General features: G+C 40.9%; 1 protein-coding gene across 1 annotated transcript in view; it reads right to left on the bottom strand.

The window, feature by feature from the left end:
• The window catches only part of PGM5 (phosphoglucomutase 5), a 79,805-nt gene that overhangs the window by 38,067 nt on the left and 15,047 nt on the right, over nt 1-26,691 (bottom strand). The window contains exons 5-6 of the mRNA XM_082497127.1: nt 23,940-24,130; nt 22,878-23,032 (exon numbers count right to left, since the gene is read on the bottom strand). Coding sequence (XP_082353253.1) covers nt 22,878-23,032; nt 23,940-24,130 — 346 coding nt within the window. The remainder of the gene's footprint in view (nt 1-22,877; nt 23,033-23,939; nt 24,131-26,691) is intronic.

Genomic DNA, 26,691 nt, shown 5'->3' with positions numbered 1-26,691 from the left:
AATTGGATAATCCCATCCACTATGGGCAGGAGGTGCAAGTACTTTTTAAGGACACTGTACTTCACTTTAGTCTCACTAATTTGCTGTGGAGTGAACTGCCACTGATGCAGAATTCACTGGTGAACAGCGACAATAAATGTACCTCTAATAAAAATACAAAGCAGATGGCATGCAAAGCTGGAATTTTTCACCCTATATTTGCAGGTGCTGCCAAGTAGGTTATTGGCATAATGATCAAGATACGAAATTACTGCCAATGTTAAAACTATCAATAGCATGCAAGTTAGATATGTATTATTGCATAGTTGAGGTTGTTTACCATACCCAATTTATGGGCACTATGAGACATTAAAGAATCTTTTTCTGACAAGTTCAATCACTTTTAAGAAGTTGCACAGGAGGAGACTTCATACACAGGCTTAGGTTTTAAGGCCCTGAATACAGCTTTTGCTTATAAGTTTCTCTTTGAAGTCTAAAAGATAACATAGAGTCCTAGCAACCAGACTCCATGAGAGAAAAAAGTTCTCTGAAGACCTAAGTGCTTAATTCACTTTAACTGAAGTTTGAGTATGTGGAAACTCAGAACTTTCCTTCTTTTCAAGGAAATAATACAGCATTAGAGAAATCCCAACATGAAAATATGGACTTTATCAGAAACCTCTCCTTCAGATAGGAAACTGGCCTACAGCATCTATTTCTGCTCAACCAGACTATCATGGTATGAACAGTGCTGTCAGCATGAAAGCACTGGAGCTCAGACTATAAAATCCACAATTCCTTGCAGCCTCCAGAAAAAAAATTAAATCCTCCCAGTCATCTTTTAAAAAAATCTCAGCACTTTGTCAGATTTTACCGTAGAGCAGACATTCAGAAAAGAATCAGAAATGGACACAACTGCTAGATGCCAGACTTTTGCACAATAACAATAAAATTAAATTGAATAAATACTGACTCAGGAGTGTTTGCTATGAATAGAGCTACTAACAAGCACTTTCTTGACATTGCTTTTAACACTGGAATTCTCCTGTAATAAATACCTTAGTAGGTCAAGAGAAAAAAAATTATTCCTGCTTTTCTTTAAAAGAAAAAATAATTTAATCATGCAAAACCTTTAATTCCAGAAGCAGTATTTGCCCTCTTATTACAGGCAGTGGAACCAGGTCTTACATGAATTCACATCTAACTGCTAGAAATTATTCTCAATTACCTTTTACTAGGAATCAGTTGAGTGTAAAACTCTGTTTTCAAACTATTACCTGTTTGAACTTCTCACATGGCTAACACTTCTCTTTTCTTTCTATCCCATTGAATGACATGAGTCAGAATGAATCCAGCATGTTTAAAATTAACCCAGACTGTCAACGTGAACGCCTGTATCTGGACCGAGTTTGCTAGGAGCAGGAGTTTATTCTAAGTACAGTACTTATACTAATGTCCTTTTCTGCTGTGTGTGAGGGGAAATACAGACATGACAGAATGAGAAGAAACAAGAAAGGAGACCAGTAACCTGTCTGCAGCTTTTCTCAGATGCAGCTCCACAAAACTCAGTCCAAACTTTTGTGGGAGGAGAGAACTAGAGTGGTTTAAGTCTTGCTGGACATTCACAAACTTTAGGCAGCTGTGAAGGTGCAAATGGCAGTAAAACATATGCCATATTGTACAACTGAGATTAGAGGTCCAGGGATCTCTAACCGCATGGTGAAGAAGCTACCTGATCCCATCAGTGTGGCACTGTGCACCCGTTGGTCGGTCTGCTCCACAGGCTGGGTTTGATGCTTTGCTAGCACAAACACACAGGCAGTGGGACTCCAGACAGTATCTCTACTACTGCTCTGTATTGTGCCATGTAGACATTTGGGCTTATCCAGGCTTCCACAAAAAACACTTCACTGTGTGAAGTAGGCATGACCCAGGCTTTGCTGAATTACTGCACTGTATTTTCCTCAGCTGGAGCGGTGTCCAGAATGTTCACATGCTTTATATAAATTTCAAATTACAGTACTGTCTGTGGGCGTGCAACCCGGTCTTCTGAGTCATGTTCCTCCAATCCCTTCCACTTCCATGTCTTCTTATGTCTTTCAGCCCTGCTCCAGCATGCCACCCACACTGAGATTTATGAAGAGAAGCAGCCTAGGAGGTTTGTGCTAGGGGATGCTGACTCAGTGACAGCACAAATTCAATTTCTCCTTTACAGGACAACAAGTGTTTTATACAAGGGCTCAGTGCCAAAAAGTAATGAGGATAGTACATAATAAAATGAGGGGAAAGATAAAACATTGAAGTCATGGAAAACCTAGTACTTTTGAGCAAAATTTATTTTTTTCTATATTCTACATTCATTTTTTTGAGTAAACTATTACAAAAGGCTTTCATATCTCCATCCAAATCTCTGGGGGTTCTCATGAGTTCAGAAGTTAAGTGTACTCAAGTTATTTTGCTGAACTGGTGCCAAGAGGCAAAATTCAACTGTTTTGCTTTATTGAGTATTAAGCACCCATTACAAAGCAAGACAAGTTATGCATACTGTAAGACCTGTTTCCAAGAAATCTGCTAACAAATCAAGTACCTTGCAGACAGAAATACTGCTTCTTATGAAGAGAAAAAAAAATGATGCCAAGGTGGATAGGTCTGTGTAAATAAAGATAACTTGGAAGGTTTATTGTTTTACAGGGAGGGAAGAAGTAATTTCAATGTGCCAAAATGGACGCATTCATCCTCTTGCTTCTGATTTCTCCTCATTGTGTACACCTATATAGAAAAACAGGATGCTGCAGACACACCCTATAAAGAAGCCCAATGATTCTTCAGTGTAACTAAAGCTAGCTGAGATGTTTGTCATCAATTCATCACAAATTGTAGCTGAGATGGACTCCAAAGCTCACAGGAGGAAGGCCCATTTGTTGGATCCACATGGGTGAAGAAAACCACCTAGAATAAACAGTTATGTATGTATGTTATGAAGTTATTTTTCTTCTCTGAGTCTCTGCCCATATGGATTCAACTCACTTACAGTGACTTTCCTCCAGTCTCCCAAGTCACAGGGTAATATTTAAAAGATCCTCAAGATAGCTGGTTAAATAAGGAGCATGTTAAACAGCTCTTCTTAAACTGGGGCATGAGCAACAGGGATAGGAGGAACTCAGTAGAGTCCTCGCCCATTTTATCTCAGGTATGGGAATACTCTTGGACATGCTAAAGTGTTGCCAAGACTCACCCATTCATTAGTAACAAACTTTTAATGTGCTGAATAATCCATTTGAAGAATTTCCAAAACAGTATTGCCAGGCTTTCCACAACTCTTCCCAGTGAAACAAAGAATTGATATATCTCGTATAAGTAACAAAGTGCTCTGAAAATATATGACACGTGGAGCTTGATTCATCCTGCGTTTAATGGTGGCTGTAAGGATAGAAAAGGAAGGGTCTGATGTTTAAGTTTAAGCTGCAGGTAAACATTATGATGGTAAACTCAGCAGGACATTCTACCAACACTTCATTCCATGAGTTACAAGAACCTAAATTCACTCTCTAATTACACTGGCACCACAAAGAAAATTTTTGCAAAGGAGCAAAGTAAGATTTAAACTGGATGAGGAGCACGCAGCTCACAGACTGGTAACAATGTCATTAAGATCCTAGAATCAGTAAAGGCAAGCATGAATCAGGCTTCTTAAACATTTCTAAATGATGGGAGAAAGAACAAAATAAACCATATTTGTACAGAATTTTGACAAAAAGCTGAGAGAGCTTTAGGTGTACATGATGGGGCACTGATTCATTTGAACAAGAGGAAGTAATCCTACAGGTCTATCAGCTCACAGCAGGCGTCCTGAGAACATACAGACCCGTATGGTTTTAGACCACAATTTTTTGTGTTCCTGAAAAACTGTCTAAGGAAGATCCAGGTAACTAGGAGGGGTGTAGAATTAGCTCTTGATTCAGGAAGACTCAAGAACCAAGAGCTGGTGTGGACCAGTGCACAAGGGCTGACAACCAATGCTGTCTGTCCCACAAAAGAGCTATCCTTATGATCACATCATGCCCAGACTTCCCTAAGAAATCAATCTTCACGTGGGAAGGAAGATACTGAGAAAAATATAACACTGGATGATTGCAGAGGTAAAACAACCCAGCAGAATACCCCACTAGTGAGTGATCAGCCAGTCAGGAGCAGCTGCTAAAGAACTTAATTCTCCAATTTACAAATAGATCTATGACTAAGCTAATTTCCTAACACAACTCAGCAGTAAGTGTATGGAGACATTTGCTCTATCTATAATATTCCTCTCTGGAATCACAGAAAGATTCTGCAGGGCAGTCAAACCACCTGCCTGCACTTTGACAATAAGTAAGGAGGCTCTCTGGCATCCTACAGGAGACTCCTAGCATGCTGTCAGTCTACCCATCAGGGGAACAGTAAGAGTTACTGTGGAAAAAGTGACAGGGAGTGGCACCATTAGCATGCCACCTGGGAGTCTACCCACAAATAGGGTTCTGTCAATCCTGGGCAGGGGTAAAGTAAATTTTGCCACAGCATTGTGGTGTTTGGTGGTGGAAAACAGCCAAAGTGTGGGGCCCCTCTCTCACTCTTCCTAGATGCAAAGTACACAGAAAAAGTTAAAAAGAAATGTGAAAAACTTGAAGAAAATGAAAACAAGGAGCAAACAACAGTCAGGGCACTGAAAATCCCTTAAATAATATAAATTAAAGTGATTACGGGTGTCTCTTAAACTAGACTACCTATAATGATTAGTGATGTTTATGACACTTCAATAGAAGGACATAGTGGAGTACCAGGAAGATATTGCTGAACTTTGGTAGTTAGAGAGGGAAATAAATACCTTCTAGATCACACACAGAATGAGCACAGGCTGTTGTAGGTGCTGTACTCCTACACATACCACACCTGAGATCCACACTACCACACAAAATAAACAAAAAAGAGCAATTCTTAAAGGAAATTTACAGGCTGTGGCTTAGCCCACACTGTAGCATTTTGGCACAATGTTGCTTTAGTGGTAATAAATGCTACTTGGACAGCAAAACCCTAATGACTTTCATCAACAATAAAGCCCATACTCCTCAGAAACTCAAATGAGTGATATATCTGATATTAGTGACAAAAACATGAAAATTCTCACTGATGTCTGAGCCAAATCAACTAGTGTAAAAAACTATTTATGCATTACAGTCACAAGCTATATATATGGGAAATTACTCCTCTTTAATAAACACACACCACCACCACCCATGTATAATACACAAGTTCATGAAAATGCCATCACTGCCTTTGAACTGTAGATTTCCATGAACCCAAACTTATCAGTTTGAAAACTTCTTACAAAGAGTATTACAGTAACTAATGTTGTTTTCAACTGTTTCTCTTGGTTACAAATGTATTGGAAAGCTTTGCGCATGATGCAGTCTGTGTAACCCTTTCTTATTATGGGTTTGTTTTCTTCAGTGTGTGGGATGCTAACAGGTGTACTCATCATAATGTTCCACACCAAATGCTGTTCTCATGTTGCTCTAGTCATCGGTTCGAGATTCAAATCCAAAATGCATAACTTCGCACCCTCTTTTGCAAATGTTTCAAGAGTCAACTCCCAAAGGAAGTATAACATTCAGGACAGAGTGCCTGTGACTCCCTGCCTTGTGAAAACTTCATTGTCCCCTTCACACAAGCTCTAATAGAATGACTAGAAACAGCTGTTGACATATACAGTATCTAGATACGGCTGTGCTAAAAGTAAGGATAAAGCAAGAGACAAAAGCTGCTTTGCTAAAGACAACTAGCAAACACATGCGTTTCCAAGAGTATACAGTGAGGGAGAGATGTGCTTTGGCAGCAACATACCCCAACAGAATTTTGTCTTTCACATAATAAAACCAGCTGGCACAGTGCTCAGAGTCCCTGTGAGGTGAAATTAGAATCACAGAATATTGGAAGTTGGAAGGGACCCACAGGGATCATCGAGTCCAACTCCCTGCTCCTCACAGGACCACCTAAAACTAAACCATACGACTAAGAGCGTCATCCAGACGCCCCTTCAACTCTGACAGGCTTAGTGCCGTGATCACCTCCCTGGGGAACCTGTTCTAGTGACAAATTGCACACATATGTACTGTACATCCACACAGAATCTGAGGTTTGATTGCAGAGTTCATAGTACTAATGAAGAAAAGTCCAACCATCTGGCAAGCATGTGGCCATGCTCTCCAGATGTACTGCAGTAATCCCTAAGGTTATTCATGCCCTTCCTGGCTGAGACACAAGAATCACTTTTCATTATTATTTCAGATTCATCTAGAGTAAGTTAACTCCTCCTTGTCAGTAAAATAAAGGACGAAGGGAATGGAGAGCAATCAGGTATGACGACTTCTAGCATTTTCAGTGAACTTTTACATAACAAATGCAATTCCTTTAAAGATTCCAAGCCTGTTATAGCCTCCAAATTCTGCCATGGCTCAGAAGTGGAAAGATTATGCCTTATTCTAGGAAAGGTACTGTCCACTTTTTTTATGACTATGGCTGACTGTATTAGACAGTCTTTACCTGTCCCATTCCCAACAGCACGGCCTGTGACTAGTTAAGTTCCACAAACAAAGGCAGGTTTTTTGGTATATACATCCAGCAAAAACAGCTGCCACTGTTACACTGTACTATGCTGTACTGACAGCCTGCCTTGTTACTGGCTTCTTGAATAAGGCAGGTAAGAGGACAATCTTCTTAACATATGGAAAGGACAGAAACAAACAAAAAGATTCAGGGTGCTTAAAGCAAGCCTGTCCCTGGAAAAGGAAATTCACTTAGCAATAAAAGACACACCTGAGCAAAAAATGACATAAATGAATTTCAGTAGTGGTCTTTGTCCCATTAAGGATTTGGCAAAAGCTTCATATTTAGTGCAACAATTAAATGTCAGAAGAGCCTATAATGCATGCCTACTATGGGGAAAAAAAACAAAGCTTGAAAAAGGAACAACCAACACTCAAAGCTTCCACACCTCTCCACCCTCAAACAGGGACATTTTCTGTTGTAGCCTCGAGTCCTGCATGGTCACTGCTGCATACAAAACCTGTGAGTTTTCCAGCAATAAAAATGGTCTATGAAGGCAGGCAGGAAATGTTTTGCAAGTTCTCTTATTCTACAGAAACTGTCAGGGAAATTTTATTATTAGAAGAGATGTAATAAACAGAGAAAATTGAGAGGTATTATCTTTACATCCTTCTGCAGATACTGATGTGAGCCTCAGTAATGTCATCACCAATGACTGGCAAGACCTGTGGTCTTTTATAGGAAAGGTAATAATACTATGAATGAAGCACAAGGAGGGTGCCAACTGTATCCTGGGCTGCACCAAAAGAAGTGTGGCCAGCAGGTCAAAGGAGGTGATTCTGCCCCTCTACTCCACTCTCGTCAGACCCCACCTGGAGTACTGCATCCAGCTCTGGAGTCCCCAATATAAGAAGGACATGGACCTGCTGGAGTGTGTCCAGAGAAGAGCCACGAGGATGATCCAAGGGCTGGAGCACCTCTCCTATGAGGAGAGGCTGAAAGAGTTGGGGCTGTTCAGCCTGGAGAAGAGAAGGCTCCAAGGAGATCTTATTGCGGCCTTCCAGTACCTACAGGGGGGCCTACAGGAGAGCTGGGGAAGGACTTTTTACTAGGGCATGTAGCGATAGGACGAGGGGGAATGGCTTTAAACTGGAAGAGGGCAGGTTCAGATTAAACATTAGGAAGAAGTTTTTCACTGTGAGGGTGGTAAGGCACTGGAACAGGTTGCCCAGAGAGGTTGTTGAGGCCCCATCCCTGGAGGTGTTCAAGGCCAGGCTGGACGTGGCCTTGGACAACCTGGTCTAGTGGGAGGTGTCCCAGCCTATGGCAGGGGGTTTGGAACTCGATGATCTTCAAGGTCCTTTCCAACCTAAACCATTCTATGATTCTATGATTCTATGAAGACTGTCCATTAACTCAGGAGTACCCGCGGCCCATAATCATTAGCCTTTTCAGGCCTATTACAGTGAGGTCAGCTGGTTCAAAAGGCACTGTGCCTATGCCCATTGACCAAGATGCAAAACAGATGTGAACACAGCCACAACAAGTGGTACAAAACTCTGTATTGACAGAGATTCAAATTGGGGTTTCCGTACTCTGCATTGTCTGAATAATAGAGAAACAACAGCTTTAGGTACATTTCAGATGCTACTGGTAGCTTCCACAGCCACCGCTTCACCTCCCAAGTACTGCAATACTACATCGATCCTCTCACGCAGAATCAGCACGATAGCTCAGAAAATGATCAGGAAAAAAATAGTGCACTCTCTCCAGTTGGATAATTCCTTGCTTTAGAAGAAAATAAAAAAGTAAATAATTTAAGGCAACACCAAGGTTTTCTATACATCACCTTGCTGTTAATCATGGTAACTACAAGACTGCAGGAGTGCAGGCAAGCTCAACAGTCTTGGTAGCATAAGGACCTTCCAGCAAAGGTCTCTTCATATGGCCACAGCATTATAAAATAATTCAGATCGGAAGTGACCATGGGTGGTCTCTAGTCCAACATCCTGACCAAAGCTGGGTCAGCCACAAGATAAGACAAGGTTGCTCATAGCTTTATCCAGCTGGACACTGAACAACTTCCTCATTTCAAATTATTACTATTGCCTCTTGTCTTCCCACCATGCATAGCTGTCAAGTGCCTGGCTCCATCTTCTTGACAGCGTCTCTGTAGGTACAGGCGGCTGCTGTTAGGTCCCACCGAAGCCATCCTTCTCCAGGCTGAACAAACCCAGTTCCCCAGTCTCCCTTCATGCGGCCTGTGCACCAGCCCCAATTTGTCTTGGTGATCTTATGCTGAACTCAGTCTAGTTTATTGATGTCTTTCCCGTACTGGGGATCCCCAAACCAGACACAGTATCTGGAAATGGTTTCACAAGCGCTGCACAGAGCAGAATAATCACTTCCCTCACCCTCTGGGCCATGCTCTTATTTATGCAGCCCAGGATGCTGTTGGCTTTCTCTGATTCCAGGGCACACAGCTGTCCCTTGCCCAGCTCACTGCCCACCAGGGCCTCAGGCTGCCTCTGCAACGCTGGTCTTCAGCCCCTCTGTCCCCAGCCTGCAGCACTGTAGGGTTCTGCCTTTTTAGGGGCAGGACTCACGATTTGTCCTTGCTGAATTTCATCAGGTCCCTGTCCACCCATTCCTCCCAGCTGTCCAGACTCCCCTGACTGGCAGCTCTGCCCTCCAGCATGCCAACAGGTATCCCACCAATTTGGTGTCATCTGCAACCTTGGTTACAGTGCCCTCCATTCCCTCCTCCAGACCACTGATAAAGATGTTAAGCAGGACAGGTCACAGAACAGACCCCTGCAGTACCCCACTTTTTACCAGCTCATTAACCAATGCTCCTTCAGCCCAACCACCAAACCAGACTTTCACCTATCTAGTTGTCCACCCATCCAAAACATAGAGTCCTGAGTTGGACACAAGAATATGGTGGGGCACAGTGTCAAAAGCCTTACTAAAATCGAAGTAAATGACATCTGCTGCCTGCCCTCATCAACAGATTCAATCATTTTATCACTCGGGCAATAGGCTTGGTTAGACATAATTTATTCAAGTAGCTCCCTAATGATACCATTTAGATTCGGATTTCTGTCCTTACACTAGTTCTGCTTTTTCTCTCTTGCAAAGTGTTTTGTGGATTTTAGTGAGTGCAAATTAGTAAGCACTCTGTGAGGTTGTGATAACTGGCTGAGAAAGAAGAAAGCCGTTTCACAACTTTATGATAGTGTTCATAGAAATACAGAAAATTAAGAAGGAAGAAGAAACTATAATATGCCATAGAAATAGACTGTTACTACAAAATCACAGAATAGTTGAGGTTGGAAAGATCTTAGGTCTCTTCCATTTCCCCACAAAAGGAAACAGAAGACAATGTTTCTGCTCCTCCAAAATTAATTTGACAATTCAAGTCACTATGACTTAAAGTAAAATCTGTTCTACTAGGACTCTCAAATAATGTTAAGTACCCCGTCTCTACCACAGTCTTACAGAGATCTTCATCAAAACACCTAGAATGTAAAGAACAATTTCCTGTCTTATTAATTTGTAAACAATCTAAGTAACTTAGCAGACAATTACACTTTGGTACACATAAGAAGCAGAATTTTAAACACACTGTTTTGAAATTCTGTGCTGGAAAAGTTTTCTTTGAAATCAGCAGGAAGACTTTTCATGAGGGTCACCTGTGTACAAAAAAATCCTTTGCTGGGAGAGGTTGCTCCTGGGCTGATACCAGCTGTGCTGTCCAACACAGACAAAACATGTTCAGACACGCTAATCCACGTGGGAGCCGTTCTAGGTCGAAGCCCAAAATAAGACGGCATAAGCCGTTGAAAGAAAAGGAGCCTTTATTTTAAACTTTCTTTTAGTAGTCACAAAGTCTTCTGTAACTGGTTTGCTGTAAAATTTCTCAGATTGTTTTAATTACAATGCTTTTGGACTTTTTTATCCGGACGTTTGTAGGAATTCCTGTTGTTTATTCACAGCTGTATACTTTTCAAGATATGACAGATGCAGCACTAAGAAAAATGTGGACCTTCTGTTACCCAACATCTGTCTACTGCACAGTGCAAGGCCTGCTCAGAACATTTTGCAAAAAGTATAGTTTTGTCAGGTCATTTTTCACACGTGGAGTATTAAGACCAGAAAATAGTCTGTGCATGAGAACTGCAAATAAACATATTTCTTAATAAGAGTCAATCAAGTTTACAGAATATATTTATGTTCCACTAAGGACCAAATCTTGCTCTCTCTAATTTTGGTGGACAAACTGACCTCACGTAGAGCTAAAGATTAAGCTGGAAACAGAGCACTGCATAGTTTTCAACTCATCTTTTCCTTTTAAATGAAGAGACCTTTCAATACGTCTTTCTGCACTCAGTCCTGAAAGCTGCACAAGGCACAAACAATGAACCTGCTCATTTTAGGCTAAGCAGCTATTGCTGTCCACTCCAGGCACCGGCCAGAGTGCAACTAACTATGAATGAGAGTAAGAGCTGGATGCTGTGTAAGGCTGCTCTGCAGCCTGGCATTATTAACAGGGATCAGTTGCATTCAGGGTCAGAATAGGCAAGTGAATCCCTCGGATTCAAAAACTAAGTTGTGTGCAAAGTAAAAGGAGGTAAACCACAAGACTGCCTAGCTGCTCTTGCCATTCAGCCATAAAGGACAAGACAGAGCTTCCTACTGATATTTCACCGGTCACCAACATGTTTTCTGTCCTTTTTTTCCCCAACAATGCAATGCAGCCACTTAAGAACACAAGATGCAGTACCAATTTGTTGTCACCTAGAAAGTTCAAAATTATGCAATACGTTGAGAGAGGTTTGATCTCATCTCTGGCTGAGAAAGTATGTGAGAGTCTGACTGCTGCTGTCCTGAAAAGTGTTAAGAATAAACACTTACCCCACTTACATCCAAAATGTGGCCTGCCATGACTACAGTGGGTAGCATGTTTTCACCACTGCAGGCTAGGATAATGAAACACTGGATAGCCAAGAATATGGTGGGCTTGCAACAGTGAAATACATCACACTATACTAAAGCATACCAAATCCAGCATCAAAGAAAATACAAAGCAGGTGAAGACATCTCCTTAAAGATACCCTTCAAAATATTTGCAATGATAAAGCGCAACAGCTAGATTGCAAGCACACAGCAGAAATAAGACTAAGAGGCACAGCTAATGAAAGGACATCAATGTCTTGTAATGACAGTTGTGTTTTTTTCTCCACATAGCTTTTTAAACACGTCATGTCTGTGTAAATAAAATATTTAGCTACATAACATATTTGAAAGCTGGTACAGAAAAAATACCATTCTTTACTAGATACACAAGTATACAGATGACATGTATGTCTACTTTTAATATTGCAATGTTACTTAAAAAATTACAAATCCTGAACAAATTTCACATCACTGTGCTCAACAACTTTGTATTATGCTTCAAACATGCTGCATTATATTCATGAAGGCTTTATGCAGTTGTCCTTCTGCAGCATTCCAGAACAGAACTTGTCCTTCTGCTCCATCTAATTTAAAAACTGCTTGTACGTGACATGGACTCAGTTTGACAGAGGTGTCTTAAAAAATTCACAGCAAGCCTATTCCAGATAAGAGGAAGTGAGACTGACTTACCCTACTGAAGGAAGATAAAAAGAGCGAGGTCACGACTGGCATAACTTGAACAAATCACAGTCAGTATGAATGCAGTATCAACCATGTAGAAAGATATATTTATATCTTGGAGAAGCCTTTATGTTGGAAGAATCTCTCACAACTCAACAGTAAAGGATGTTCATGTAGAGAAAGAAATACACAGAGCCTACCCTGCTTCTGGCACAAATTTCTTTGTGAAAACAGATAATCAACAATGGTGATGGAAAAGCGGGTGGATGAAAAGAAACAATAAGCTACAGATTCTCAAGAAAAGACAGAAAGAAAAAATCCATGTGGTATTTGTAAATGAAGAATTCCAGGAAATAATCACAAAGGCACAAGTGGAATGTGGGGTGCTGTTCTCCATGGCTAGTTTCTTTAATTGCTACTGCTTGTTAAACAGCGATAAAAGGGCCCATCTATTAATTCACCCAAAAATATTTTTTCAGTGTTTACAGAGGAAAGACTAGGCTTTACAGGAAGAAGCAGCAGAAGCACTTACATTGGACAATACACCACTCAACAAAAACACACAGGAAAGGTCCAGTGCTTCAAGAGGAAAGCAGGTCTTCTTGGGTTTGTATTCCCTTGTTGCAACCTGGGTTTAGACCATTGACTCCCAACACCACTGTCCTTGCTGGTACCAGGCCCTGGGTACCACCTGCAGAGGCACAGTCAGCCCTTCTCTCTTCACCTTCCCATCCACATGTATCAATTTTTGTGCGTTGCTTGACTTTGACATAGCACAGTATGCACTAGCCCATTATTCAAGCTTCATTATGCCTTAGTGTTTTCCTTCTGTTACAACTGCATTTTTAATGGCAAACAGAAATGTTCATTATTTGTTAGTGGAGATAATTTGCTTCTCTAGTCCTTCCAGGTAGGAGTGAGACACAAAAGTATAGGTTAGGGGCGGACCTGCTGGGAAGTAGCTCTGAGGAGAAGGATCTGCAGGTCGTGGTAGACAGTAAATTATCCATGGCACAGCAATGTGCCCTTGCTGCCAAAAAGGCCAATGGAATCCTGGGCTGCATAGGGAAGAGTGTGGCCAGTAGGTCGAGGGAGGTCATTCTCCCCCTCTACTCTGCACTGGTGAGGCCACAACTGGAATACTGTGTCCAGTTTTGGGCTCCCCAGTTCAAGAGGGACAGGGAACTGCTGGAGCGAGTCCAGCGAAGGGCAACAAGATGATTAAGGGATTGGAGATCTCCCTTATGAGGAAAGGCTGAGAGAGCTGGGACTCTTTAGCCTGGAGAAGAGAAGGCTGAGGGGAGACCTTATTATGGCGTACAAGTATCTAAAGGGTGGGTTGAAGGAGGATGGAGCCAGGCTCTTTTCAATGGTTCCCAGTGACAGGACGAGGGGCAATGGGCACAAGTTAGAACACAGGAAGTTCCGTTCAAATACACGGAAACACTTCTTTACGGTGAGGGTGACGGAGCACTGGAACAGGCTGCCCAGGGAGGTTGTGGAGTCCCCTTCTCTGGAGATTTTCAAGACCCGCCTGGATGCAGTCCTGAGTAATGTGCTCTAGGCAATCCTGCTTTAGCAGGGGAGTGGGACTAGATGGTCTCTAGAGGTCCCTTCCAACTCTGAAAACTCCGTGATTCCGTGATTCTGTGAAAAGCAAACTGACTTAAGCTGAGAATGAAGAGAGGACCTCTTCTTGGGTAATTCCTACCAGCCAGCTGATTCCTTCTTTGTTACCAATTTCTCACAATGAGGTAGAAACACCTGGAGCAGTGTTGCTCCTCTCTAAGCAGTAAGAGAGATGAACTCAACTGATAATAATGAGTAAGCAGAAATTCAGCCTTTGCCATAACTAACTGGGCAAACTTTGCCAGGTAGCTGAGCAAAATAATTCTAAGAAGACAGTTAGCTGGATTAATATTTTTCATCCTGTCTCCGTGTCGTTCATTGCTGCTCATAATGTTTGGGGCTCCTGCCCTAAAGAAATAAGCAGAGCTTCCTCTTGTGCTTCAGATAAAACGAACCCCACTCTAAACCAGCACTGTAAATTTAAGTTTCTTGCTGCCAAGGTCAGCCTCCCTCCTGCACCCAAGACAACTTGTTTAGAGCTCATCACATCTCTGCCCCTCACTGCATGAAGACATTTCTTTAAACAAGTCAAAACAGCCACTGTGACTGCAGGTCCCCTTAAAACCTGCCTCTAGCTGGCAAAATAGTGAATGGACAGAACGCCGATGTGTCAAAACTGCATTAAAAGATGGGGTACCAGCTGTAAAGTGACAGGGTGCTGCATGGTGAGGTGCTTAGCTTTGCTCAGGGTAAGTATAATCAGAGCACCTACACGCTGCTGCAATGACCTGGCTGTAGAAACAAGGTATTAGATAACGCTAGTCACAATAGAATTCTCTAAACAACCCTCTTTTCCCGTTCCAACTTGACTGCTATTTTCCACACCCATTCATCTTTGTAATTCCTACAGAAACAGTTTTTACTCACCCTTGTGATTCTCATTTCGTAGACCATTAGCTAACATCTCAGTATTTAGTTTCCTCTCCTGTTACACAGGCATCATATAAATCAGAATACAAGGATATGAAAAAGAATAGTTTGTTGAACAGGGTACACATTCCTTCGCATTCCCCACAAGAAAGCAAACACCAACCTAAGGGTACATATTGCCAGAGAATTGAAGTCTGGGGACATACGGCCACAATCCTGTTGATGTTGGAGCATATTAAAGCAGATGTTTCCTGTCAAGTGTTACACTCTCCCTACAGCGCATACTAGTATATTCCAGGAGTAACTTCAAGCAAACACATGTAAATGTTAAACATCTTGAGTGAATTCTCTTGTAATCTACCATTCCATTTGTTAATGCTGTATTCCTACGCAAAATTTAAGTCCTCTGGATTATTGCTTGCTTCTGTTTAAGCTTAACACCACACTGTGAAAAACTATTAACACATCATCATCATGCACACAAGTGAACAAAGCATCAGATTTTCTAAGTCCTTTCTTTCAAGTACTAAGTATGATGTTTTTTATATAGCTAAGGAAAAGCTCTAGTACAATGACTTAAGCTAAATTGCGGCCACGCAATATGGATGCACCGTAAAAAGAGGTGGCTTTCCTTTGTTCTCCAGCACAGACTTCAGGAGAGAGGCCCATGACCTCAGAAGACAGTAGCCAAGTGGACAGGAATTGATCCAATTCCCATACGTGATAGCTGCTCTTATTTACCCTGCTCTGGCAGGGGTTTGGACTAGATGATCTCCAGAGGTCCCTTCCAACCCTGACCATTCTGTGATTCTGTCACTACCAAGGTCCAGAGGCCGGCCAAAAAAGACAGTTGGGTACACTACAATAAGAAGATTCATTTTGTATACACAAGCCAAATTACACCTTTCAGACAACAATGGGGGTCTGAGGACCAAAGAAGTGCTGTTCCAGAGACACTGCGATGACACCATCAAACAATGAAGCATGCCCAGCAGAATCTATCTTTCACAAAAAAAAAAAAAAAAAAATTAAGGAATGCTCATGTACAAGATCCTTTTGACCATCATATCCATTACAAGATCCTTTTCACCACACTGGACAGAGAATAGATTGAAAGCAGCTCTGAGGAGAAGGACTTGGGGGTGTTGGTTGATGACAGCTCAACGGGAGCCATCTATGTGCGCTCGCAGCCCAGAATGTCAACCACATCCTGGATGCATTGAAGAAGCGTGGCCAGCACGTCAAGGGAGGTGATTTTACCCCTCTACTCCACTCTTGTGAGACTCCACCTGGAGTCCAGCTCTGGAGCCCCCAGCATAAGAAGGACATTGACCCATTGGAGCGAGTCTGGAGGAGGGCCACGAAGATGATCAGGGGGTTGGAGCACCTCTGCTGTGAGGACAGGCTGAGAGAGTTGGGGTTTTTCAGCCTGGAGAAGAGAAGGCTCCAGGGAGACCTTACAGCAGCTTTGCAGTACCTAAAGGGGGCCTACAGGAAAGTTGGAGAGGGACTCTTTGTCAGGATGTGTAGTGGTAGGACAAGGGGTAACAGTTTTAAATGGAAAGAGAGGAGATTTAGATATTTAGATATTAGGAAGAAATTCTTTACTGTGAGGGTGGTGAGACACCGGAATAGGTTGCCCAGAGAAGTTGTGGAGGCCCCATCCCTGGAAGTGTTCATGGCCAGGCTGGATGGGGCTTTTAGCAACCTGGTCTAGTGGGAGGTGTCCCTGCCCATGGCAGAGGGGTTGGAACTTGATGATCTTTAAGTTCCTTTTCAACCTAAACCATTCTATGATTCTATGATCATTATCTCTGTCTCCCTACTCTGGTAACCACCACTGGGAAAAGATTACCAAGTGTTTTTATTTTTTATGGAGTAGTGACAGTATTATTAAATCCCAGTTAGACGTGCCTGAAGCTAGCGTTTCCTAACTTCTAAGGAAGATTAAGACCTATCAAGTAGAATACAAGTTTCTTTTCTTTTCCTAGGCACTACTTCTGCTATTCTGCTGTACCTACTACTACAAATGTTGTCATTTCCTTTTCAATCATCTTTATTTTAGCACAATTTCTCCATTTCTAGTGTTAGAACTGCAAAATACAGTAAGTAGGAAATATCAGCACCCAACAGCACAGTATAAATATTTTTAAGTACTCTATTTATTAAGCATGCTCTGCCTTCCTTGTTAATCACGTCTTGTTCTTATTCTTGCCCATACTATGACATGACGTAGACAACAGTTGGCCCTGAATGTCCCTTTCCTTTATTTATTTCTTCTAATTTACTAACAAAAAAGACTTTTCAAAGTATTTTAAACAACTATTTCCATGGAATTGAATGGTACTGTACATGCATTAGAGGCCAAACCATGACTAACTCAAACTATCATATTTCAAGATTAAATCTAGCAAGGGAAGTGGGACATGTCTAAGAAACCCATGGATGTAGACTGGTATGAATAAGAACAAAACTTACCACTTAATCTTTGTAAATAAGGTCGCTAGGCATCTACTATCTCAAATGCAATAAATGCTGATTTGAATGAATGACAGTCTAGATGAGAGAAATATTTAAATATTTAAGGGACTTGTTTAGATGTTGTACTGGGTATACATGGCAGGGTTGACAAAAGAGGAGTGCAGGGATGGCCTCTGTGAGGAGAGGCCTGGGCTGCCCCATGCTGGCCACCGTCAGTTCCAGTCAGCTCCAACAGACCCACCACAGAGCACAGCTGAGCACAGCAGCCAAGCTGGCGGCCCCTCTGGGAAAACATACTTAAAAAGGGCAAAAAGCCGCCCTACTGTGAGGACTGAGAAAGAAACAGTCTTGTGAACACCAAGGTCAAAGAAGAAGGAAAGGGAGGAAGAGCTGCTTCAGGTGTTGGAGCAAAGATTACCCTGCAGCCCACGGAGAGGACCCACAGTGGAGCAGATGGATATTTCCCAACAGGAACCACAGCTGATGGAAAGCTCACGCTAAACCAATTTTTTTTCCTGAAGGACTGCAGCCCATGACAACAGCCCACAGTGAAGCAAGGGAACAGTGTGAGGAAGAGGGAGCAGCAAAGAGGAGCTGTTATGGACTGACCCCAACTCCACTCCCCATTCCCCTGCAGCGCTTAGGGTGGAGGAGGTAGAAGAATAATAAAGTAGTGAAGTTGAGCCTTGGAAAAAAGAGCTGGGGGGAAGGTGTTGGTTTAATTTGTGGGTTTTCTGTTTCTCACTATCCATATCTATTTTAACTGGATATACATTAAATTAATATTTCTCAAGTCGAGTCTTTTGCCTGTGTCTGTAATGAGGAAGTGATCTCCCTGTCTTTATCTCAGCCCATTAGCTCTTTCGTCCTATTTCCTCCCCATGTCCTGTTGAGGATAGAGAGTGAGAGAGTGGCTGGGTGGGCATCTGGCAGCCAGCCAGCCAAGGTCAACCCACCATAATACCCAAATACTTGGATGCATATTTTCATGTCCACTTTAGAAGCTTCAAACAAAATCTTTAGCATTGGTATAATCAGAAATAGTTAATAGTAGCAAAGAAGACACGCAGCTTTGGAAGGTTATGCAAACAGGATAGATTACAGCTAACATCAGGTGACAACCTGTAACATTTCACTCAAAACTTTTTATTCATTTCATTAAAATCACTATTCAGAAGTTCTTCAGGATTTGTTTCTTAATTCCATTTTAACTAATACCCACAGGCTTTCACTGACAGATGTTTCACTCACCTTAACAATTCATACCTCCTACTGGAACTAGCACTATGTAACACAAGAGCCTTCTTCTAAAGACCAGAGTGAGGTGAGGGATGAGTGGGAGTCTCAAGCAAAGACTTACCCTAAATAGAGGAGGATTATATTGGGGAGCGCTTGAACTAGACATACATGGTATTTCAGGTGCCGAGGGAGCTGGCCAAAGTCATTGCAAGGCTACTCTTGGTTATCTTCAAAATGTTGTGGAAATCAAGGGAGCCTTCTGAAGACTGAAAGCAAGTAAATATCACTCCTATCTTCAAGAATAGCAATAAAGAACATCTAAAGAACTACAAACCAGTCAGCCTCACCTTAATCCCTCAGAAGGTGATAGAGCAACTGATCTGGAAATCGTTTCCAAACTCATGGAGGACAAGAATGTCCTCCAGGAGCAGTCAGCATGGAGTTATGAAGAGGAAATCATGCCTGACCAACCTGATTGCCTTCTACAATGAAGTGACTGGCTCACTGAATGAGGGGAGAGCACTGAATATTGTCTACCTTGATTTTAACAAGGTTTTCAACCTTCTCTCCCATAACATCCTCATAGAAACATAGAATAGATAAGTTGACAGTGAGGTGGTTTGAAAAATGGCTGAATTCCAAGGCTCGAATGGTTGTGATCAACAGCACAAAATCTGGCTGAAGGCCAGTCACCAGGGGTGCTCCCCATAGGTTGATGCTATGGCCAATATTATTTAACATCTGCATTAATGACCTGGATGATAGGGCAGAGTGCACTCTCAGCAAGTTTACAGATGATACAACATGGTAAGGATTGATATACCAGATGGTTGCACTGCCATTTAGCCTCAGCTAAACGCCATTAAACCTCAGCAGGCTGGAGAAATTGGCAACCAGTCATGAAAGTCAACACAAGGCCATGTCAAGCCCTACACATGGGGAGGAATAATCCCTACTACCAATATATACTGGGGGCCAAACAGCTGGATAGCAGCTCTTCAGAAAAGGACCTGGGGTCCTGGTAGACCATGAGTTGACTGTAAGCCAGCAATAAGCCCTTATGTCAAAGAAGGCCAACAACATCCTGGATAGCATTAGAAAAGCATTGCTAGCAGGTAGAGGGAATTGAGCCTTCCTCACTACTCATCACTGGTGAGAAAATCTGGGGTCCTGAGTCCAGTTCTGGGCTCCCCAGAAAGATATGGGCCTACTGGAGCAGTTCTAGCAAAGGGCGACAAAGATGACTAAGGGATTGGAGTATCTGTCATACTAGGGGAGGCTGAGAGAGATGCAATACTAATTCTCAGAGAGAGAAGGCTCAGGGGAGAAATCTTTATCAATGTGCATAAGTCCCCACTGGGGGGTAGGGGGAGGAATTAAAACAGAGACAGACTCTTCCAACGGTGCCCAATGACAGGACAAGACACAATGGGCACAAACTGAAATTCAGGAAATTTTGTTTCTACGTATGAAAAAACTTGTCTAAGAGTGAAATACTGGAACAGGTTGCCCAGGAAGACTGTGGAGTCTCCATCCTTGGACATACTCAAAACCCAAGTGGACATGGCTCTTAGCAACCCACTGTAGTTGACCCTGCTTTGAACAAGACTGTTGGACTAGATGATGTCCAGGCATCCTTTTGAGCCTCCGCTGCTCTGCGATTACTTTCTTCTTTTCTACAAGAATTAATATTGCTAGTACAGTTTGTAAATTTTTAACATTCTCTTTCCAGTGCATGAGCTTTGAGCATGAGCTTTATAGGGAGATATGCAAAGGGGTTCTGGGACAGCTGTCCCTGGAGCATATAAGACCAGTCCATCAGAAAGGAACAAAAGGGATCAAGAAACAAAAAGGACAATAGATTTAAAGCATACACCAGTAAGCAGTAACCTGAGAACTACTTCAGGAATTAAGCAAGCAGTGTTATCCATTCTTTTCTGAATTTTCTCCTCAAAGCACAACATACTTTCCTTACTCATTTCATTACACTGCAGGTGAGGCATGCAGCAGCAAACACATGGAGGATACTGTTCCTCACACTAAACAACATGCTGGCTGGTATCAGACGTAACATTCTGGAAGAGAATGGATCTCCCTTCCTATTGCAGAAGAACAGATCACGGTTTTAGAATTTTAATACTAAGCCTTATGCTGCTGTGCTCATTCGACATAGAATTGCTTGATCTTGCTTTTTTCTTTTTGTCTCATACCAGGAAAATTCTTGTTCTTCCAAAAGGCTTTTTTTTTTTTCTTGCAGGTTGGCTAGTTAGTCCACAGGAACAGAATCATGAATGTCTTACACATAATCTTTTACACCCACTGTTCCACTGTAAGATTTCACTGACACTAGTGCAACTGTCCCTTATGTTTATAGATTCATGAAATTGGAATTCAGTTCAATGTGAAACCTATGCTGAGAATCAACATCTCTGTTATCCACCCCTTCAAGCAATATATTGGATTTCAAACAATGACATTCTACTATTTTACTGGAAAACTCCTCTTATAGACAACCACATTTCCTGGAAGTTCAGCAGTTCCTTACGGTGGGCTTCACTGGGAATCCTGGAAGACATGATGGCTCAATAATTCATACAGTGAGACTCTAAGGAAGTGGTTTATTATACTCTTTACTGTGATCCAATCCACGTAGCTAGCCAATATACAGAAAAAACATCGTGCTTAAGATGAACTAATAAATGTGATTTCAGGCCTGAGCTGGGCTCTCCAGTGGGTGAGTTCAGCACTGGTACTCCTAAGTTAAGCAGGTTATAGAGTTTTGGCCATCAAAGCATGAGAATCTGTGGGCAAGATTATGGCATTTTTACAGAAAATTAAAATTCGTGTATTTGGGATTGCCATGCGTGTAAATGAGTCTCAAATCAAAATGGAGTAATTTTGAAAGCATGTAAAATCTAAAAACATGTAAAATTTAAATCTTCCAGAGAATAAGATAACCATAAAATGAAACAGAAAAAAAAAAAAAATCAAGTGCCCTAGATACAGACAGCAAACTTCATAATAATAAATATTTGTATGAATGGCTGGGAAAATATTTACATCCTTCCATCATTATCAATTGCTCAGTTTTATTTAATAACCAGACTTAGCTCCACAGAACTAAATAAGGCAGTAATCACCATGAGACGATCTGTGCTCCAGAAGGTCAAGTAAACATAATTCAAATAGCCCCAGTGTTATTGAAGCGGACTTCAGTACATTCATACTTTCTGACATATTTACCGAACTTTAAGAAAGAAGACAGACAAACATATTTAAACATCACTGCTTCTTCAAGCCTTGCAGGAATGCAGATATCGCAGCTGGTATATCCAAAATGAACCTCTATTTTTGTATTTCAATGTAATAGTAACTTTTACTTAAACAATGAGCTTTTTGGATATCTGAACAGAATAAACAAAATACAGAAAAACCTGACCTAACAGTATTTCCTTAAACTAAACCATCCACCTACAAGAAAGGAGTATTTCCCTGAAGACTCTGTCAATCATTAGAGGAGGCTGCTACCTCTGAATTTAGTAACTTTTAGAAACTTCCTGAATAGGGAAGAACCCTAATATCTTTGCTTTTCAAAGAGCAATCAATCTTTTCATACAGTCAACATTTCACTTTAAAAGTACTGTTTCCTGATTAGACATATTTATAGGGGCAGCAGATTACTCTTGTTTTAGTAAAGCTACTCAATCAGATTGACACCGAAACACAGTTGTCTTCAGTGAATGCTCTTTCCACACAGAATATATAAGGCAATAACATTTAGCTTAACCCTCTTATGCTGGTATTTACAGAACATGTAGGCCTAGCTGAGACTTATTCAGAATTCAGCTGCTGACACAGGATGCACATTCAGCAAATCTTTTAAGAGCAGATTGGATTTGTCAGAAATAGCTTAGGTATACTTTTAATCTGCCTTGGAACTGGGAATGTTTTTCACAATTTCTTGCAGTCCCTTCTGGGACGTTTTGTATCATAACAGAAGATATATTTCAACTGCTCAGAATAAGAGGGGGTTTTGTTCGGATTTTTTTATAAACGCTTGTTTAGTACTGAATTACTACTTTATCTGTTTGAAACTTCTACAACTTTCATAAGAAGGGCTGCTAGATTAGGCTGTAAAACATTATTTACTAAGATAAAGAATGAAGTTATTTTGAAAAGGAATTACCAGACAAGTGTTTGTACTCTTAAAAAGATTTAATCTATTTACTTCTTTTCCAGGCTAACTTAAAACTATTTTCATCCAAGTAAAGGCTGGTAAAATTAGTCTAGATAAGATCAAAATATTGTTGAAACTAGTTAAAACAACGAAGCACATAAAGATTGCGAAAATCAGAAGCTCCTATCAAAAGGCTTCAGAATTTTGGAATAGCTAAGGAGTACAAAACAGGAAAATAACTAATGTAATGACCAAGTTGATACAAACAAATGTTTCATCTTACTTGTCAAGGGCTGTGCTGGTAGGCATGCTCCTACCAAATCCTCGGACACCCATCTGACAGAAGTACGGAATGCAAGACAGATTGGCAGCAATTATAGCCAATGAATCCGACGCATTAACAAAGAAACCATTTTGGCCAAGGATCATGTAGCGGTCCTGCAGAAGACAAGAAATTCAAAAAAGCATCTTAAATCCTATGTTTTGAGGAGTGGTAATTTCTTTTATTAGATCCACTGTAGACAGGGGAAAAAAAGAACCGGCTTTGGGTTTACTCGCATCCCTCTTCAGGCAGAATGATTTATTGGCATCATCCTGGCAGGTTTATCATCTCACTGTCACACCATCACTCCCTCCAGCCTCGCAAATCAAAGTTCCGGATCAGTATGTAGTAGCTTCAGCCTCCTACATGCTACTTCAGTAGGTCTGTTCCTGCCAGGGAATACTTGTGTAGGAGAATCTTTTCTATGCAGAGAGTAGGAGGGTGTTTTGTGTTTACTGACATCAGAAAACTGTTCTGTTCTGTTCTTCAGAACCTTTTCATCTTTCTCCCACCCTGTCAGGACAGAAAGTTGTTTCTGTAACACTTTGCTGCTTATAAAGCTGATAATATGACATAAAAAAAAAAAAAAAACAATTAAAGCAAACAGATATTATGATCCAGTGCTTTATTTAGCTAAAAAATCCCTCAACTTATAATGTTAACCAAAAAGGACTTAATTTAGTTACTACTTACTGTGACAAGTCCATTTCATCTACATATACTGTCTCTTGCTAACCAGGGAATAAAAGCGTTACACCAGTACAAGCTAAAACCAGCCTAATATTTAAAGAATTCTCATTCTGGATCCAAATCCTGCTCGATTTGCAGTCATCTGCAGAGATAAATTACAACATATGTGTCTGATTTATGGGTTGCAAATGCTGTCATCTGTACCTGAAAGTAATATCCTTTCTGCTTTGAGGGCTTACTGAAAAGCAAATAAATTATACTCACATGTCCCTTATCTGACCCCAGATGAAACAACAACTATGGTGAAACCTCCAGACAGATCAAAATACTTACTCCGTCAGCATCAAAAGCAGCTCCAAATCCATACTCTCCACCTCTCATAGCCTCCAGCAAGGCAGTTGCGTATGTTAAATTGGGATCAGGAGGCTGTCCACCAAAATCCTCCAGAGGAATACAGTTTATGGCAGAATTTGCAGGAGCTCCCAATTCATCACAGAGGATTCTTCTCACATAAGGTCCCATAACTGCAAAAACAGAAATCTGCCATGCAATCACAAAAGCGTACGCTTGACATTCAAAATGTTCACAGCACTGCAGAGAATTGATATAAAACATACTTTTGGCAATTCTATACATCTGTCCTAGCAAAAAAAAAAACAAACAACAAACTATTATTTTACAGAGGAGTATGTGATTGTCCCCCCAGTAAATAATCAATTGGCAATTCAGCATTAAAAAACCTGTGGAAACGAAAAAGTAATCGCTGAATGGTGAAAGATGCAAGTTTTGTTTACCCATTATTAAGTAAAGAAATTATCATACACATAGAGCATTTCTTCTCACTAGAATAAAAACAAGATGCTATGATGCTATTCTCTCTGTCCTGGAATGCAAACAACAGTTTAACACATAATAGCACAGAAAGTAAATAGTAGGGGAACACAAATGGAAAATAAACTTACTTCAACATTCCAATTCATATTAAAATTATAACAGGTTTGTCCACCAAAGAATTTCACATTTTAGTTACTACCATGTAGATAATAAATAAAAACTCTCTCAAAACTAATTACAAAAATAACTTCTTTTTTTGTGAAAGATATGGCCAACTAATACCCCAGCTCAAGCTATTACATATCATAATTATTATATGCAATGACATGGGGTATCCCAAACCATCAACCAGGTTCATTTTGGAGCAGCATTTTATTTCACCTGCATTCCAGATTAACATCTTGGCCTTTTCTTTCTGTCGATAGGGATTTCCCACCTTAATTTTAACCCCTGAATGGAAGTATATAAAGTTCTATCCTTTAACCAATGAATTTTCATTTTAAACAACTATAAGGAATATTTTCTAAGTATTAGTAGCAAACTTCTATCATTTCAGCCTGGAAATAAATGGATCCCGAATCCTTATGCACCTTGACCTGCAGTCATTATCAAGCCGTCCAGAACACTGTTCAACACCACAATCAAATCTTTTGCTTCTATGGAGAAACCGTAATGGTCGTTGTGTATGAAATCTGCACTTGGGCATTGGGCGGCTGAACAGACACTAACAACTGACTGAGCTCTCTGCATCCCTGAGGCAGGTGTGAACAGGTCACTCAGAGATAAAAAATTCATGAGTGATTGCTTGCTCTTGCATGGTCTCTCTTTCTCCTACCTTACTCCCACATCTTGCTAACTGGAACAACTGCAACCCAAGCTAGAACTATGTGAGAACTTGTGTTCAAGAAAATTTAGATGCTAAATCTGTAAAATATACAGTAAACAATGAATCAGGTTTGTATCAAGAGTAGACTCCTGACAGATTACTCTTTTCTATGCCAACGTTACACTATCAATGTCTACAAGAATAAAGTCATATTCCAGAGTTGCAGAGCTAAAACAAACTTCGTAAGACAGTTTGTCCATGTACACTTGTGGTCCTCTCTAATGTTCACTATATTGTAACTGGTGACTCACTTTTGGCTAATGCATATCATTCACAAAGTCTTTTGATCTGATGTCACCAAGAAAAGGACAAACCCCAATTGTCTTTGGTAGATTGCTCCAGCAGTTATTCACTGTTGCCCATAAACATGTGAGCTACATTTCAATTTGAATTTGTCTGCCCTCAATTTCTATTGATTCCCAATCAACAACTATTGATTCTTTTTGGTATTTTGGGGAATAGAAGACTGAGAAACAATTTCTTGGCAGGAAAAAAAAAAAAACAACCCACCTTTCTCTGTTGTATAAACAAATATTCTTGTATACGCTTACTGTATGTGTACTATGTATTACTGTATGGCTATTTTTCCTCCAAGATACAAAGTCATAAAGGCAATTCTCTATCACCTTGTAAATAAAGTAAACAAACTCAGTCCTTTAAACTTTTTGTGATGCATCGGTTTTTCTAACCCTGAGGCAGACTATGCATCTTTCGACCACGTGAAAAATTTTTCAACGCTCAGTTGTAGATGTGGACATCAGAGCTCCACAAACTATTTGAGTAACATTCTCTACAGCACTGTACGTGACAGGAGGCAGTGCCTTCCTCATCGTTCCCTCTGCTTTGTTCAAGGACATTATCTCCCCTTTTGCCACAGCCTGGCAAAACTGGGTGTTCACACTGACTGTATGCCCATTATGATCTTTTGAACAGTGACTATTAAACTGTGTTAGATAAAATGCTTTACAAAAGATTTGTAAGTCTGTCCAGCTCCCTTTATTTGTCTGATTTTGTAATCCCATTGAAGAATGAAACCTGATTTGTTTGATGGAATTTGTTTTCCACAAGATAATGTTGAATGTCATTATCTGTAGAAATCTTTATTTTTTCATGATGAAGCCTCAGATAGATCTCATATTGATCTATGTTTCCCCAAGTGATACAGCTTATCAGTTTTAATATTGGCACAAAACTGGTCCCCTTGCTGTCTTCTGTGACACCTTCTTTCATCTTGCCTCCAATACACTGAAATTTTTTAACACTTAACATTAGTGAGACAGAGGCCTCAGCCAACTCTTTATGGACTCTTGGGTGCAATTGATTCAGACTTAACTGATTTTATACCATTTATAGTTTACTCTTGGT

The sequence above is a fragment of the Vanellus vanellus genome (genome assembly GCF_965231255.1).
Source record: "Vanellus vanellus genome assembly, chromosome: Z".
Classification (NCBI taxonomy): Eukaryota; Metazoa; Chordata; class Aves; order Charadriiformes; family Charadriidae; genus Vanellus; species Vanellus vanellus.
This window is presented reverse-complemented; position numbering and strand designations above follow the sequence as displayed.